General features: G+C 62.6%; 2 protein-coding genes across 2 annotated transcripts; one reads left to right on the top strand and one right to left on the bottom strand.

The window, feature by feature from the left end:
• The first annotated feature begins 925 nt into the window (after nucleotides 1-925).
• NUMA1 (nuclear mitotic apparatus protein 1) lies at nucleotides 926-13,443 on the top strand. The gene is made up of 25 exons (XM_042811234.1): nucleotides 926-1,185; nucleotides 1,330-1,418; nucleotides 2,340-2,419; nucleotides 2,590-2,672; nucleotides 2,863-2,943; nucleotides 3,036-3,120; nucleotides 3,314-3,437; nucleotides 3,615-3,772; nucleotides 4,165-4,282; nucleotides 4,849-4,966; nucleotides 5,238-5,378; nucleotides 5,464-5,586; nucleotides 5,979-9,395; nucleotides 9,887-9,928; nucleotides 10,561-10,629; nucleotides 10,711-10,821; nucleotides 10,915-11,133; nucleotides 11,216-11,373; nucleotides 11,461-11,707; nucleotides 11,783-12,053; nucleotides 12,139-12,275; nucleotides 12,363-12,581; nucleotides 12,780-12,881; nucleotides 12,969-13,136; nucleotides 13,213-13,443. Exons 1-25 carry the CDS (start codon nucleotides 1,144-1,146, stop codon nucleotides 13,246-13,248), a joined length of 6,438 nt encoding a protein of 2,145 aa, XP_042667168.1. The 5' UTR covers nucleotides 926-1,143; the 3' UTR covers nucleotides 13,249-13,443.
• Nucleotides 13,444-13,777: 334 nt separating this feature from the next.
• Nucleotides 13,778-16,162, bottom strand: LOC122156484 (short transient receptor potential channel 2-like). The gene is made up of 4 exons (XM_042811233.1): nucleotides 14,977-16,162; nucleotides 14,718-14,802; nucleotides 14,433-14,551; nucleotides 13,778-14,337 (listed from the first exon to the last, which is right to left on the bottom strand). Exons 1-4 carry the CDS (start codon nucleotides 15,296-15,298, stop codon nucleotides 14,165-14,167), a joined length of 699 nt encoding a protein of 232 aa, XP_042667167.1. The 5' UTR covers nucleotides 15,299-16,162; the 3' UTR covers nucleotides 13,778-14,164.
• Nucleotides 16,163-16,168: the final 6 nt, after the last annotated feature.

A 16,168-nucleotide genomic window follows, 5' to 3' on the forward strand; every position in this document is an offset into this window, starting at 1 on the left:
CTGCCCTGCCCGGGGGGGGTTGGCACAGGGGCCACAGCCCTTGGGGACCCCCCCCATCCCCACGTGGTGTTTTTGGGTTATGTCCAGCCCTCGGGGTGGGGTTGTCAGGGTGGCACCGGGGACGGCGGAGGCAAAGGTCGCCGTGGGGGGGGAGCTGTGGGGGGGTGGGGGCGGCTGGCAGAGATCCCACGGGTGCACGGCTGTGGCACTGAGCGGGGCCGGGGGGGCCTTCCTGTGTGGGTGAGCACTGTGGGGACAGAGGGGACCCCCGTGTCACTGCTGTGTTGGGTGCTAGGAGCAGCGCTAGGGGAGAGCCAAGGGATGGGGACGTGGTTTGCGCTGTGCTGCTTCCGTGCGTGGCCAAAAACCCTGTGTGTTCTGTGGGGAGGACGCTGGGCCCCCTTCTGATAATGGAGGGGAGGCTTCTGCTGCCTGGAGATAGCGGAGAGCTGGGGGCAGGGAGGTGACTCCTGTAGGATGGACCTGGGGACACGCGTGGTGACGGATGGCGGGGCAGGAAAGGGGGCAGCACCCCATGGCTGAGATCCTGGGCGGCACACTGGTGGTGACAGCGCTGTCACCAGCCCTTCCCAGCCCCTAGTGTGCTGTGCCAGATGTTGGGGGGGGGGGGGGGGGGGGATGTGCCCTATGGCTGTGTGAGGGCCAAACGCATCCTCTCGTGGGCTCCCTGGGTTTGGGAGCTCATAAGGCTGCTCCTGGCTCTGAAAGGAGGAAAGGATGGCGACCTGGCGCACGCCGCGAGGTGCCTGGGCGCCGCCATGCTTGGCAGTGTGCTCCCCTGCTCCCCTCCAGCCCCACGTTCCCAGGGAATGTAGGTCACCCAACTACAATCGCTGCTCTGTGCCTTGTGCTGCTGGCTGTGCCTCTGTCCCCTGCCGACGTGGGGCTGGGAACGTCATGCTGTGGGGACAGGGGACACCCACTGCTGTCCCCGAGGCTTCTTCCTGCTAAAAATGAAGATGTTGGCTGCTCCCTTCGGTAACACCGGGGAGCGGAGGGGACGCATCCTTCTTCATCACGTGCAAAAGCGGAACTGCGGTGTTTGGTTCTTTAATTGCTGTTAATTTTTCCCTGTTTGTTGGTGTTTCCAGGTCTGGGTGTTACACTGGCAGCCTCGCAGCGATGCCGCTCCACGCCACCAGAGCCGCCGCGCTCCTCGCTTGGGTAACACACAGTGATGGTGCTGGGGGGGGGGGGCTGCAAGGACCCCAGGGGGCTCAGGCTTTGGGGCCGGGGACAAGAAGCCACGGTGCTGCTTGGGATTTGAGTTGTGGGTGCTGCTTCCTGAGCTCCCCCCTTCATTTCTAGGTGAACAGCACCAAGGTGTGCATGGAGCCCCTCGGCGATCTGTCCCAGCTGCAGGACTGCCGTGTTTTCATCCAGATCATCAATAAGATGTGAGTGCTCAGGGCTGGGGGTGTAATCACTCCTCCCCCTACCCTCTGTGCAGTGGGAGCTGCTCTCCTTCCCCAAATGCTGCTGGGAGAAGGAAGGGGTGTGAACACTTTGGCTTTGGCTCCATGAAGGAGCATCCCACAAAGAGGGTGCAGACCCCTCCCACCGACCCATCACAGCACAGGGACAGCTTTTGGGGAGAGGAAGGGCAGAACTCCGATCTTGGGAGCTGCATGAGCTGCATCCATCACTTGCGAGCGCGAGGGTGATTAAAGCTGGCGTGTAATTAGTGCCCCAGCGAGGCCGTGCTCCCGCAGCCGGTCCCGAGGAGCTCAGCCCTCGCTATAATTATCTCCAGCACGGTGTAACAAGAGCTGCTCGGAGCAGGGCGGGGAGGAAGGAGCCATGCACTGAGATATATTTAGTCAGAGCTGCTTCACCTCTCCGGCTGCTCTGTGGCTGGGATTAGCTGGGATCACAGCACCATGCGCTCACCCCACAGCCAATCCCTGCACCAAATCCCCCCGTTTGTGGTGCCGTGAGGGTGAGCACTGTTGGAAGAGTGTGGCTGGCGGGCACGTGGTCCGCATTTGTATTGGCTGCGCTGAGCAGAAGCGTTGGATGAGAGCCACGGCAGCCAGCTGCAGTTCCTTCCTTAAATCCAACAGCTTTGCTCCTCTCTGTGATTTGCCCTGCCCAGAATTGAGCCCCGGAGCACAGCGTGCAGTGTGGTGTGGCTGATCCTGGGGGAGGCTCCCCCCGGTTTTATCGGGGCTGCCAGCAGCAGGGATTGCTCACTTTGCTGCCAGGCAGCTCGGGGAAAACCCTGGCTTGCAGAGAGCCAAAGAGCCGCCTCTGGGCTTTGAAAGCAGCCTTTGTTTCATCTCTTGCATAGCGCTCACGCTGCCCGTGCTCTCTTGCAGCCACAGGACTGAGGAGGGGGAGTCTGTCCTGGAGCAGCCCCTGGAAGAGCGAGCAGCCTTCATCTGTGGCTTCCTGCACAGTAAGAGCTCGGCATGGTCCCATCCTGCAGCCTGGCCCCTTCCCTGCAGGCTCACATCTGTGGTGCCCCCGGGTGCCTGGAGGGCTTTGTCTCAGCATCGGGCTGCATCTCCTCCCCTTCCTTCTGCTCTTCCTTTCTCGTGTGCTTGGAAACCTTCTTTTGCATTGCAGAGCTCTGCAAGCACAAATCGGCCACGGAGAACCTGGTGTCAGCACAGAAGCTGCTGCAGGGAGAAGAGCTGGAGTTGGCCAAGGTACCTCGGTGCCACGCGGGTCTTCTGGCCCTTCACACGTTCTTTCTGCCGTGACAAAACGTGGGGTACTCTAGTGGGACTGCGGTGTCCCCGGGGCTGATGGTGGCTCTGAGATGGTGGCTGCACCTCGAGGAGAGTTGGCGCGTGCCTGGTGCCACCTGACTGCCCCTGACACACTGCCTGCTTCCAGGTAGCCGTGCTGCTCCTGTACCACAGCTCCATGAGCAGCAAGAGCCCCCGGGATTGGAATGAGTTTGATTATCAAGTCCAGGTAATGCCCCGAGGTCCCAGGGTTGAGTGTGCACCCGCACCTCCATCCCAGAGCTCACCTGGAGCCCTGCTCTCATGGCCCCTGTCCCACAGGTCGAGCTGGCCACCATCCTCAAGTTCGTGCTGGACCATGAGGAGAGCCTGAGTGAGAACCTGGAAGCATTCCTGCAGCGCAGAGGTGAGCGTGGCACTGGGTCGAGCCCGGTGCCAGCTGTCAGCAGTGGGGTGTGCAGGGAGGAAAGAGGAGAGGTCCGTCCCAGCTGGGATCTGTGCTTCCTGTACACTTGGGGCTTTGGATCTGAGCCTTCATCCTCCTGATTCCTTCCTCCTGGTATGAAACCAAAACCTGAACTGTGCTCTTTGCCTCCTAGCACCGCTGTCCTCGCCCGGCACATCCAGCAGCAGCTCTGAGGAGCGCTCGCCAGGGCTCTCCCACCCGCAGGTGCGCTTCCTGGAGCTGCAGAAGATTGCCTCCTCCTCCTCCAGCATGAACAAGTACGTCCTTGTCCTCTGGCATGTTTCTGGGGAGACATGGAGGTGTCATCAGGGGTGTCCTTTGCCAACAGCAAGCACGGACGCTTCCCAGAGCAGCTGGTGTCCCCTCCTGTCCTGGGCTGGGTTGCAGAGGGCTGGGCTCTGTGTCTCTGATGCTAAGCAGCGTTCTTTCTGCAGCATGCTCCCTGGAGCACCCGCCTCACCTGTGGGGGATGTCCTGCAGACCCCTCAATTTCAGCTGCGAAGGTTGAAGAAGCAGCTGGCTATCGAGAGGGAGAACCGGGACGAGCTGGAGATGGAGCTGGCAGAAAACCGCAAACTCATCACTGAGAAGGGTCGGTGCCTGGGGGGGTGTCCTGGGCACAGGGAGGGGTCTCCAGGGCAGAGACCTGTGGGTTTGGGACTTTCTGTGATGGCTTTGACCCCACTAGAGCCATGCTCAGGTCCTGAGCCCAGATGAGCACAGCTTGCAGCTTCAGATTGAGCATGTTGGGGTTGGCTCTGCTTTGCTCCAGTTCCTCCTTCCCTTTTTCACTCCCTTGATCAATTCTGGGCAACCAGAGCTGCCTGAGTGATGCCAGCGCTGCCCAGCCTGGCTCCTTGTGCCTTAGCTTTCCCCTGGGCAGAGGGATGAGTGTCCCACGCTGTGCTGGGGGCTCAGCCTAGCAGCAGGGGGTGGTGACGTGCCCTTCTCGTGGTGATGTGCCCTGCTCTCCACGCTCCCCAGAGGCTCAGATCAACATGATGCAGCACCGCATCGACCGCTTGGCTCTGCTCAATGAGAAGCAAGCTGCAGACCAGCTGGAGCCCAAGGAGATGGAGGAGCTGAGGGAGAGAAACGAGAGGTAACGCCCGCGGGTTTCTGTGTCCCTGAAAGCTTTTGGGTTGATACTGGATGCTGTTTCCTAAAGGTTCCCATTGCTGGAGCCCAGCTGTTGGATTTGGTGCAGGAATCTTCAGTGCAGCCAGTGAGCTTGCAGTGGGCTGCAGCTGAGTGAGCCCAGAAGCTGCTTTTGGCCTAAAACTAGAACTCCTGAGCGTGGGTCTTTGAGCTCCCATCTCTTTACGGATTGTTAGTTGCATCAGATGTGAGCTGGGCTGGAACTGTCACTGACATGCTGCGTCCCGCTCTGTGCCCTGTCCCCTGTCTGCAGCCTGGAAGCTGTTTCACTGATATTTTTTTTTCATGTTGCAGAGGTTCTAACTGGAGTCCTGCAGCTCTGGTTCAGAGTGGTCAGGGCCACACAGAGCTCAAACACCAACTGCCTCAGCCGTGTTCTGCTTCATGGCTTGTCAGGGCCCCGCTTAGGGCTTTCTCAGCAGCACGCAGAGATGCCCGCATACCCTAGTGTCCCCAGCGATGCCCTCTCTTCCCTTGCTCTTGCTGAGGTGTGCTACTGCTCTCCCACAGCCTGCTGGTGCGCTTACACGAGGCCCTGAAGCAGTGCCAGGATCTGAAGACCGAGAAGGGCCAAATGGACCGCAAAATCAACCAGCTCTCCGAGGAGAACGGGGACCTCTCCTTCAAGGTACGGGGCCGCACTCTCCTGTTTTGCATCTGGGTGGCAGCGCTCTTTGCAGACAACCCTTGAAGCAAGGGCAGCGTCAGCCTTAAAAACAAAAGCTGCATTGGCAGTGGGTGCAAAGTACATTTCGGGTTTGTCCTTTGTGGTCTGTAAACGTTGCCTGCGTTCAGCACCTTGGATGCGGTGTGGCTGATGAAGCCCCGCAAGCACCCGGATTTGGGATGGCCTCCAATGTTTCCATTGAGCTGAGCTGACTTCCCTGCTTCCCTCACAGCTGCGGGAGATCGCCAGCCACATGGTGCAGCTGCAGGATGCCCTGAATGAACTCTCCGAGGAGCACAACGCTGCGCAGACGCAGTCCCAAGCAAAGCAGGCGCAGCTGGAGGGCGAGCTGAGGGCTGTGCTGCAGGAGAAGGTGAGGGGCTGGGGGTGGGTGTCTGCCAAGAGCAGCGAGTGTCCCCCACCTCCTGCCCTGCTCCATCCTCTGTCTGTGTCTGCAGAAATGCCTGGAAGAGAAGGTCGAGATCCTCCAGGGGAAGATTTCCCTGCTGGAAGACCAGCTGGCCAAGCTGGGGGACTGCAGCACGCAGGAAAAGGGAGAGGTCATGGGTGATGTCCTGAAGGTACAGACAGGTTGTTTGTGATGAGAGCTAGCTCAAAGCTTTTCCAGCCATGGCAATGCCCAGCAGTCCTGCTGTACCCCAGCATGCAGCAGTGAGGGGACAGAGCTGGGTGCTCCCTTCAGGGTGCCTGCTGTGGGGCTCAGCGTGCCACCTGCATGATGTTTGGGACTGCAACTCCCTGCTGGCCGCACCAGTGGGGATGGAGCTGCTTCTGCACAGTAGAGGAAGGGGTTTGCTCTTAGAAATGCCTGAAGTGAAGGCAGGGCTCGGCTTGTTGGGGTGTGCGGTGGGCTCGCTGGCTGTAAAGTTCTTGTGGAATTGTTGTGTACTGCTCGAGTGATGTCTGGGGATGTTTTTGTTATGTTTTCCCTCCTTGCTTTTCTCTCCGCCAGCTGGAAGAGCTCAAGCAGGAGGTGTCCAGCCTCACCACCAAAGGCATCGAGCTCCAAGCCTCCGTCCTGCGGCTGGAGGAGGAGAAGAGCCAGCGGGATGCAGCACTGCAGGCAGAACGCCGCCGCTTCGAGATGGAGAAGCTCCAGCTTGGAAACCACATCTCCACCCTGCAGAGCTCCGTCTCCGAGCTGCACCTGGCCAAGGAGAAGCTGGAGCAGGAGCTGCGGGCGCAGGAGGCGCGCCTGACGGCCCAGGCGGACGCACTGACGGCGGAGGTGGGCAAACTGAGTGGTTTCCTGCAGCAGCAGGAGCAGGAGGCAGCTGGGCTGCGGCTGCAGGCAGAGAAGGAGCGGGCGCAGGCAGAGGAGCTGCGGCGTCGGGATGTGGCCTCCCAGGAGGCTGTCGGCGAGCTGAGCCGGCGCGTGGAGCAGCTGGGTGCCAGCCTGAAGCACAGCGAGGAGGAGCTGGCACGGGTCACGCAGGAGGCGGAAGGGAAAACCAGGCAGCTTGGGGCTGAATGTGAGAAAGCTGTCCAGGAGAGGGATGCAGCCCTGCAGCAGCTGCAGCACTTGCAGCATGCCAAGGAAATGCAGCTGGCGGCCCTGAGCAGCCAGCTGCAAAGCCTGGAGGCGGCCAGCAAAGCTTCGTCCATGGAAATGCAGCAGGAGAAAGCTGAGTTGAATGAGAAGGTCCAAGAGCTGCAAGCTCGTGTCCTCGAGCTCAGTGCACAGTGCCAGCAGAGCTCAGCCCAAGCGGGGAGCACCGAGACACTGCGAGCCCAGCTGCGGGAGCTGGAGGGCAAGCTGAAGGAGAGCCAGCAGAAGCTGGCTGACAAGGAGAAGGTGGCCAAGGAGAACACGCGCCTTCAGGAGCGGCTGCTCTTCCTGGAGGAGTCGGTGCGCAACACTGAGGGCATCCTGGAGGACGAGAAGAGGAGGGCAGCTGAGAGTCTGGAAGGGAACCTGGCCCGGATTGCAGAGCTGGAGGCAGAGAAGCAGCAGCTGGTGCAGCGTGGTGAGCAGGCCCTGCAGGAGCGAGGAGAGGAGCTGGCCAGGAGGCAGGCACTGGAAGCACGGCTGCAACAGGTGGCAGAGGAGCGCCGGGAGGAGACGGCAGCCCTGCAGCGGCAGCTGGCAGAGGTGGCCAAGGGGGAGGAAGGAGAGCGTGGCAGGCTGGAGAAGAGGCTGCAGGAGCTGAACCGGGAGAACAGGCAGGCCTGCCAACGGCTGCAGGCCGAGCAGGAGAGGGTGGCAGACCTGGAAGCCCGCATGGCACGCATGGCCGGTGAGCAGCAGGAGCAGCTGGCCGCCCTCCAGGCCCAGCTGGCCAGCGCTAAGGAGAAGGAAGGCAAGGAGCAGGAGAAGCTGGCGAGCGCCGAGCGCGTGGTGAAGTTGGAGGCAGAGGTGCGGAAGGCGAGCGAAGCGCTCGAGGCCATCTCCAAGGAGCTGTCACACGAGAGGCTGAAGTCCAAGGAGCTGGAAGCCGTGGCCACGCAGGAGGCCGGCGAGGTGGCCCGGCTGAGCGCGGCGCTGGAGGAGGCAGCACGGGAGCACGGGCAGGAGCTGGCACGGCATGAGGAGGAGGCAAAGCGCCTGCAGAAGGAGCTGGAGGACGCCAGGGCTGATTGCGCCGCTGAGAAAGCACGCAAGGCAGAGCTGGAGGTACAGCTGCAGAACTCTATCAACGAGCAGCGGGTGGAGCGCTCGGCGCATCAGCAGGAGCTGGCGCGGTCCCTGGAGCTGATCGAGGAGAAGGAGGGAGAGCTGGATGAGCTGCGGCTGAAGAACGTCTCGCGGGGCGAGGAGCTGAGGGACCTGCAGAAGACAGTCAGCAAACTGAAAGGGGAGCTCGCCTCGGTGGAAGCGGTGAAGGAGCGGGCGTCCAAGATGGACAGCGAGCTGCAGGGCTTCCTGGAGGCAGCCCGGAGCCGGGATGCCGAGGTGGACAGCATCAAGGCGGTGTACGCCAAGGAGGCATCCCTCAAAAACCTGGAGGAGAAGATTCGTCACCGAGAGCAGGAGTCTGGCTCCAGCCAGGACCTCTACGAGGAGAAGCTGAAGGAGGCCCAGATGCTGAGCGTGGAAGTGGAGCGGCTGGAAGAGAAGTGCCGGGAGCAGCAGGACACCATCACAGGGCTGGAGAAAGCCGTGGCTGAAGGCCGGGCTGCCGCGTCCCAGCAGCAGCAGGCAGAACTGGAGGCGTCACGGAGGGAAGCGGCGCAGCACCGGGAGACGGCAGCAGAGCTGCAGAGGCAGCTGGAGGCCTCACACTCAGCCCAGGCCCTGCAGGATGGCAACCTGGAGAGCCTGAGGAAGGAGCTGCAGGACAAGAGCAAGGAGCTTGCCCAGAGCAAAACGGCTGTGGCTGCTGCCGAGAAGGAGCTGGCGTCCCTGCGTGCTGAGGCGCAGGAGAAAGGCCACCTGGAGGAGGGCTGGAAGGAGCAGCTGTCGCAGTGCATCCAGGAGCTGGAGAGGAAGAACAGCCTGCTGGGCAGCCTGGAGCACGAGGTATCCATCCTGCACCGGCAGCTCACCGAGAAGGAGGGCGAGAGCAAGGAGCTGAAGCGACTGATCATGGCCGAGTCGGAGAAGAGCAAGAAGCTGGAGGAGAGGCTGCGGGTGCTGCAGACTGAGATGGCCACGGCCGCGTCGCGGGCGGCCGAGCGCTGCTCTTTGATGAAGGTGGAGGTGCAGAGATGCCAGGAGGAGATGGAGAAGCAGCGGATGACCATCGAGGCACTGAAGAGGGACCGCCACTGCCAGAGCGAGCGCGAGGAGGAGCTGCGGCAGGAGGTGAAGGTCTGCCAGGACAAGTTCTTCCAGAAGGAGCAGCTCCTCTCCTCCCTGCAGCAGGAGCTGGGCAGTGCCCAGGCGTTGGCCGGAGAGGTGGTGCCACTGAAACACCTCTGCCAGCAGCTGCAAGCCGAGCGTGCCTCGCTGGAGAGCAAGCACCGCGAGGACCTGGAGCAGAGGGCGAAGGCCACCAATGCGCTGCAGGCGGAGCTGGCCCGGGCCAGGCTGGAGGTGGCCGAGCTGCCGGCCCTGCGTGACAGAGCAGCTGAGCAGGAGCGTGCGCTGCAGCGGCTGCAGAAGGAGGCAGCGAGCTCCAGCGAGAGGCTGGCAGCCCTACAAGCAGCCAACGGCCGGCTGGCTGAGGAGAACCGTGCGCTGAATGAGAGCGTGAGCCGCGGGCAGCAGCGCCTGGATGCTGAGCTGGGGCAGGTGAGGGAGAAGCACACGCGGGAACTGGAGTGCGTGAGGCTGGAGGCGGAGAAGGCGATGGCCAACAGCAGGCAGGAGGCCGAGGAGGCGGCCAGGAAGCTGGAGGCGATGAGCAATAAGTATGAAAACGCCAAGGTGAAGGTGCTGGAGGAGAGGCAGAAGTTCCAGGAGGAGAGGCAGAAGCTGGTGGCGCAGGTAGGGGCTGGCGGAGCTCCGTGGTGCGGGTGCACGACGTGGGTTTTGGGGCAGAGCAATGGGGATGGGGCTGTGCCATGGGGGGGGGCACGTGGGCTCTGTTTCTGTGTCACTCTGTGTCACTCGCTTCTGCTGGCTCTGCCCAGGGCTGTGGTGGCTTCCAGCTGAGTTGGTTGCCCGTGAGCTTCCCAAAAGCCCTTAGAGCCAGGGCTCTGCTCCCACCCCATTCCCATTCCTAAGCCAGGGGCTGTCTTGCAGCCCAGGTTCACCAACCCCAGGTGTCTTTGCTCCCACCCCATCCCTGTTCCTAAGCAGGGGGGTTATCTTAGGGCCCAACGTTCATTAAGGCATAGGGGAAGCCCCGATTTCGTCACAACCCTACAAACCCTTCCCTTGGGCCCCTTGGGATGGGAGCTGGGGGGCTGCACACCTGCAGGGAGCAGTGCCCTGCGCATGCCATGTGTTCACCCTTTCCTTTTTGCTTGCCACAGGTGGAGCAGCTAGAGGTATTTCAGAAAGAACAAGCAAAGCAGGTAACACACATGGAGTGTCAGCTGCTTAAACGGTGACGGCGCGCGGCCCCATCCGCCTGCCAGCAGAGCTGCTGCCTCCTTACCCACTGATGGCAGCGGGGTGTTCCCAGCTCCAGGTCTCTGGGCTCTCATGTTCACCTCACAGGGAGGAGGAACAGAGTTTCCCACCCTTCCACCCTCACGCATTGAGCTGGAGGCGTTGGATTGCGGGTGTTTTTTTTATTTTATTTTATTTTGTAACGCAGCACTTGATCTCAGAGCCAACCTCTGGGGAACTGCTGCTGCTCGAGCAGACGTGGCCAACGTGGGGCTGGTCCTCACGGGGTCACCCCCATCCCCTGCCCCACCTTGTGGGGACAAAGCCCCCATCCCTGTCCCCAGCCTAGAGGTTTCGCAGGATGCTCCCTCGTCCCTGGGGAGGTGACAGCCCCTGGGGCAACGCGCTGAACTTTGGCACGGCAAAACCATTTGGGGCTGAGCCTCCTCCCGCTGCTTGATCCCACTGTGGACAGTTGGCGCTGGAGACGGCTGCGTCGGCCACGGGTGTGCGAGGGGATGGCCAGGGGAAGGGGGGCAGCAGAGTTTTCCTTCCCTGCCTGCTGCCTTCGGGTGACCAACCTGTGCCCTGCCAGGTGGAGGAGCTGAACAAGAAGCTGGCACAGCATGAGAAGGCCACGCGGAGCCAGCAGCAGAGAGTTAAGGTGGGTAGGGGGTAGGGGCAGCTGGGGCGGCTCTGCTGTGGAGCTGGGGGGGGGGAGTCTGATCCGATCCCTTCCATGCAGGTGCTGGAAGGAGAGCTGCAGAGCGAGGCCACGCGCCAGCAGGAGAGGATGGCTGAGCTGCAGGAGCAGCTGGCACAGAAAGAGCAGGCGGCCGAGCACTACAAAGCCCAGGTGAGCCGCTGCAAGCCGTCGCCATCCCTGCGCTCAGTGGGGGAACCTCGACGGGCTGCTGATTTTTTTCCTTCACCTTCTGCTTCTTCTCAGATGGAAAAGGCAAAAACTCACTACGACGCAAAGAAGCAGCAGAACCAGGACCTGGCAGAGAAGCTGAAGGCCATGGAGCAGCTGCAGAAGGAGAACGCGGAGCTGAGGACGGAGTCGGAGCGCTTGGCCAAGGAGCTGCAGCAGAGCGTGCTGCAGGCCAAGGAGGCCGAGCTGAGCTGCAGGGAGCTGAGCGGGCAGGTCCGCAGTCTGGAGGCACAGGTAGGCACAACCCAACTCTCTGCCTTCCTCCTTCCTCTTCCTCGCTCTAAGTGTGGATCCACCTCTCCCTGCTTCCCCCCAGCTGGAGTTTGCAGACCAGCAGCTTCGGGAGCTCGGCAGGTTGCCGGCCCCCAAGGCCACGCTGAAGGAACCGGAGAGCTTCCGCCAAAACCCCTCCGACCTCAGCACCGACAGCCTGGACCTCAGCCTGGACGAGGGGCCGCCGCTCAACTCCACCAGGTACGGTGCTGCCTTGTGGCCTCGTGCAGCCCCCAGCCCCGCTTTGCCCCTCAGCCCCACGCTCAGCCCTCGTGCCGCATCCTGCAGGAAAGCCACCCGCTCGCACTCGGACGGCTCAGCCGTGCCAGATGGCGCAGAGCCACGCACGTCACAGCGGCTGCCACGCAAGGTGGAGTCCTTGGAGAGCCTCTACTTCACACCCATCGCCAGCCGCACGCAGCCCAAGCTGGAGAGCAGCGCGGGTTCTCTGGGCGACGTGTCGCTGGAGTCGGGCTGCAGGACGCGCTCGGGGCGCCGCCGCACCACGCAGATCATCAACATCACCATGACCAAGGTGAGCGGGGCCGAGCCAAACGCTGGGCTGGGGGTTTGCTGCATCACCTCACTCTTCCCCTCTTCCTTCTGCCAGAAAGAGACCGCCACGGAGGAGCCGGGCGGCGCAGACGCGTCCTTCAGCAGCATCCTCTCCGAGCAGCCCCAGAAAGCCGCCCCGGCGCGTTCCCGGCTGCGCTCTGCACGCTCCCTGGCCAGCTTCTCCTCGCAGGACTCCCTGACCAAGCTGGACACCTCCTCCCCTCAGGAGCCATCAGGCCACGCTGCGCTGCTCAGCCTCCCCGGCTACCGGCCGGCCACACGCAGCGCCCTGCGACGCTCTCAGGCGGGCAGCAGCTCCAGCTTGGGTGAGCAGGGCCGGCTGGGTGCGGAGCTGTATCCTGGTCTAAACGCGGGGCTGCCCCTCTTCAATTCTCCCCGTTTTGCTTTCAGGTCGCAGCAGCATCTACTTGGGGACGTGTCAGGATGAACCGGAGCAGCTGGACGATTGGAACCGCATCGCCGAGCTGCAGCAGCGCAACCGCGCCTGCCCACCGCACCTCAAGACCTGCTACCCTCTGGAGAGCCGGGTAACGGGGGGGCACCCAGCCACCCCATCCCACCGCACCCAGCTGCGTGCAGCTCCTGACTCCCGCTCTTCCCCCCCACCCCTGCAGCCTTCTGACTTGCTGGGCACCATCACGGATGAGGAGATGAAGACGGGCGACCCGACGGAGACGCTGCGGCGCGCCAGCATGCAGCCCTCGCAGATCGCCGAGGGGACGGCCGCCCGCCGCGGCACGCTGGGAGCGGGGTGGGCTCCCGGTGGCATCACCACCAGGCAGCAGCGCAAACGGCTCTCAGACGAATCCCACCAGGGCCCCGAAACCCCTGAGGTGAGCGGAGACCCCTCGGCGTCCCACCCCGACGATCAGGGTGCGAAGCGCCGGATGCTGCTGGCCATGGAGACTCCCCTGGTGCAGCTCCGAACCCTTCTGACTTTCCCCGCTCCCGTCCCAGCTCTGCCCCCTGGGTTGCGATCCCACTTCCCAGCTAAACGTCCCCACTCATCCTCTCTCTTGCTTCTCTCCCAGTCCAAGAAGCCTGTCAGCTGCTTCCCACGTCCCCAGACCCCCCGGGAGCGGCGCAGCTCCCACCTCAGCCGGCGGAGCGAGCAGCAGGCGCCCAGCAAGCAGGTGGGTGGCTCAGAGGGACTTTGCGAAGGAGAGCCAGAGCTCCCTGGCCCATCCCGAGCCCCTCGCCGTCCTTCCTCTTCCTCCCAGCCTGAGCGGCGCCAGTCGATGGCCTTCAGCATCCTCAACACCCCCAAGAAGCTGGGGAACAGCCTGCTGCGCCGAGCTGCCAACAGGAAAACCACCCCCAAGAACTCCCCCCGCGGCACGGCGCGCCGCTCGCCCCGCATCGCCTCCGCCAAGTCCCCCAAGGGCAAGGTGGGCAACTTGGGGGGCACCTCCTGAGCCCCCTTTGCGGGGTGGCCATCCCTCACCCCCCTCCTCTCTCTTGCAGGCCGGCCGCAGAGCGCTGAAGGACACCAAGTTCTGAGGTTTCCCAGCCTGTCTCCTCGCTCCTCCTTGCTGCCTCCCAGCTCAGCACCACCAAAGGGACTCGGGACCGCTGTGGGGCACGCGGGGCAGAGGGAATGGGATGGTGCCATCAGTCCCCGAGGGACCCTGGCTCCCTGCTGCCCTCGTGGAGGGGGGGAGGAGACCTTTTTAAAAGTGTTTCTACTTGTAAATAAATTGTATTTTTCTCCTGCTGTTGGAGTCCTGTTTCTACGGGCAGGAGCAGCGCTGCGGGTTCAAGGAGTTGAAGCTTTTGTGCAAGGGTTTGGTGACTGGTTCTCACTAAACCACGTGGTGACCATTGGATGGTTGGACTGGATGATCTTGTAGGTCTTTTCCAAGCTTGGTGTTTCTGTACTGCCCCCAACACTGGGGCCAGGAGCAGCTTGATTCAGTACCGTGGGCTTCCTGCCACACTTTGCCCTATCTTCTTTCACTCCTCCTCCCCCTCGTGCCCACCCCATCCCCTCCAGGCAATGCTGCACCCACAGCAGCTCTCTTTTCTCTCTTTTGTTTTATTTCTCTCCCTCAACTCCTCCCATCTCCAGGAGCTGCAGCCTGCCCTAAAACTCCACCCGCAGGGCCACCATCAGCCCCACGTTCCCTACACCCTGCACTGTGTCACTGGGAGGGAGGTGATCACCACCCCCCATAGTCAGATGCTCACATTTACTGGTCCCAGTTCACACTGCTGAGTGGTTCAGTGATGGGAGCAGCAGCAGCCATGTGGCTTCTTCCTTCAGCCCCCTGGCCCTTTTGCCTCCTCTCCTGCGCTGAGCTCGTGCCACGTGGGGCAGAATTGAACGAGCACCACAAACCACAGCCCAGTCCCTGCCCCAGAGCCCAGTGGGGCCGAGTCTCTCTCTGCAGATCATTGCTTGTTGGGGGGGGGTCCATCACTCCCCACAGGTGCTGCAGTGCTGCTCCACCTCTGCTGAGCTGAAGCAGAGCCCGCAGATGGGGCACAGCACCGGGCTGCTGGCACAGGAAAGCAGCTCCACCTCGGGGTCGGATTCTTCCTCGCCGCAGCGGGAGGCGTGAGCGGGGAGCAGCGCTGTGCTGAAGGAACCTGGGGGGATGGGGGTGGAGAGGAGGTCGTGCCACAGCTTGGGGCTGAGCCCCCATCACTGCTCTGTGCTCGTGCCCACCTCTCCAAGCACCCACCTGAACAAATAGGGCACAGAGCCATCTCCCCACCGCTGCTCTCCCCTCCGCTCGTGTTGCGGCCCTGCGTTCTCGCTCTCCTTCCTGGCCCAGGATTCCTGGTGAGAGGCTGAGGGGACCTGGGTGGTGGAGGGGTTGTGGGGGTGAGGATGTGCAGGGAAGCAAGAGAGGGAGCTGCTGGATCCCAAGCACATCGGGTGCAGGGAAGGGAGCAGCTCTGAAGGATTCAGAGCAGCAAAATCAGAGTGAGGGTGGGAGGAGCAGAGCGACGCAGAGATCCATTACCTGCCCACAGCTCTGCCAGCTCTCTGCCTGCTGCCTGACTGCCTGCGGGCGCGCTTGGGGGCTGCTGGGACTTCCAATGCTGCACCTGCAGGAGAGCAAGAAGAGATCCTTCATACATGACCTCCACCATTGTCTCAAGACACGTCCTACCCTGCCCGGCTGAACCCTGGCTGCCAGGAGAGCCAGAATCCCTCCTCCAGATCCACAGATCCCCTCGCCTGAGCTCTCAGCGGGGCACAGCGCTGAGGCCCTCACTCACCCCGTGCTGCAGGCTGTCCCTGCTCTGCGCTGCTCCCCGGGTGGCTGGCAGTAATTCGGGGTGGAGGCCTCACGGCACGGCTCTGCGCTGCTGACAGCACCATGCGTGCCGGGCGGCTGAGACGGGCTGGGCTCCAGGCATGGGATGCAGCACTGGGCTCCAGCTGCTGCAAGCTGCTCTTCAGCTGCTCTTCCTCCTGGGAGCTCCTGGGGGCAGAGAATCGTTGACCCCACTTCCCTGTGCCCCCCAGGGCTGGGGGACACCTCTGACACAGGGAGGGATCACAGAACTGCAGGGGTTGGCAGGGAGCTGCAGAGCTCATGCAGTCCAACCCCCTGCCCAGCCGTTCCTACAGCAGTCGCACAGCTCGGCATCCAGGCAGGTCTGGAGCATCTGCAGAGCAGGAGACTCCACCACCTCCATGGGCAGCCTGCTGCAGTGAGCAGTGGGACCATAGGGACACGTTGGGACCCACAGAGACACGTTGGGACCCACAGAGACACGTTGGGACCCACAGAGACACGTTGGGACCCACATTCTCCCCCCTCCCTGCACCCTGTTCCATCGCTCCTCCCCTCACTGCACAGCCGTTCCTTCGCACACTGCTGCACAACTTCCTATGCTCAGTTCCCGGCCGTTTCCCCTCCTCCTGTCTCCACTCCCCACTGATCAGAGTCCATCCTCGCCGTGCTGCCCCCACACCTCAGATGCTGACAGACCTGGATCAGCTCCCCTCTCCGCCTTCTTTCCTCCATGCTGCACAGCCCCAGCTCACTCAGCCTTTCCCCATAGCAGAGATGCTCCAGGCCCCTCGCCATCCTGGTGGCCCTGCGCTGTTCTGTTCCCAAGAGCTCCCTGTGTGTTTTGTGCTGGGGAGCCCAGAACTGCACGCAGGGCTGCAGATGAGGCCTCAGCAGGGCAGAGCAGAGGGGGAGCATCGCCTCCCTCGACCTGCTGGCCGCGCTCTGCAATGCACCCCAGGAAGCCATTGGCCCTCTTGGCCACAAGGCACACTGCTGGCTCATGGCCGAGCTGTCGTCCACCAGGACACCCAGCTCCCTCTCATCCCCCATCCTGTACCGCTGCACGCCGTTATTCCTCCCCAGATGCCAGACTCCACACTCGCTGTTGTTTAACCCCATCCAGTTTCTTCCTGCCCAGCTCTCAGCCTGTCCAGCTCTCGCTGAATGGC

Source organism: Centrocercus urophasianus, unplaced genomic scaffold (assembly GCF_019232065.1).
Source record: "Centrocercus urophasianus isolate 14NV4802_14NV808 unplaced genomic scaffold, USGS_Curo_1.0 seq_1229, whole genome shotgun sequence".
In the NCBI taxonomy this organism is placed as follows: Eukaryota; Metazoa; Chordata; class Aves; order Galliformes; family Phasianidae; genus Centrocercus; species Centrocercus urophasianus.

Coding starts and splice junctions, on each gene's coding strand:
- NUMA1 (XM_042811234.1), top strand. CDS start 1,144: ATGCCGCTCCACGCCACCAGAGCCGCCGCGCTCCTCGCTTGG. Junction 1,186..1,329: donor CCGCCGCGCTCCTCGCTTGG/GTAACACACAGT, acceptor CTTCATTTCTAG/GTGAACAGCACCAAGGTGTG. Junction 5,379..5,463: donor GGGCTGTGCTGCAGGAGAAG/GTGAGGGGCTGG, acceptor CTGTGTCTGCAG/AAATGCCTGGAAGAGAAGGT.
- LOC122156484 (XM_042811233.1), bottom strand. CDS start 15,298: ATGAGCTCTGCAGCTCCCTGCCAACCCCTGCAGTTCTGTGATCCCTCC. Junction 14,803..14,976: donor GGGACAGCCTGCAGCACGGG/GTGAGTGAGGGC, acceptor GCTCTCCTGCAG/GTGCAGCATTGGAAGTCCCA. Junction 14,338..14,432: donor TCTGTGCCCTATTTGTTCAG/GTGGGTGCTTGG, acceptor CCATCCCCCCAG/GTTCCTTCAGCACAGCGCTG.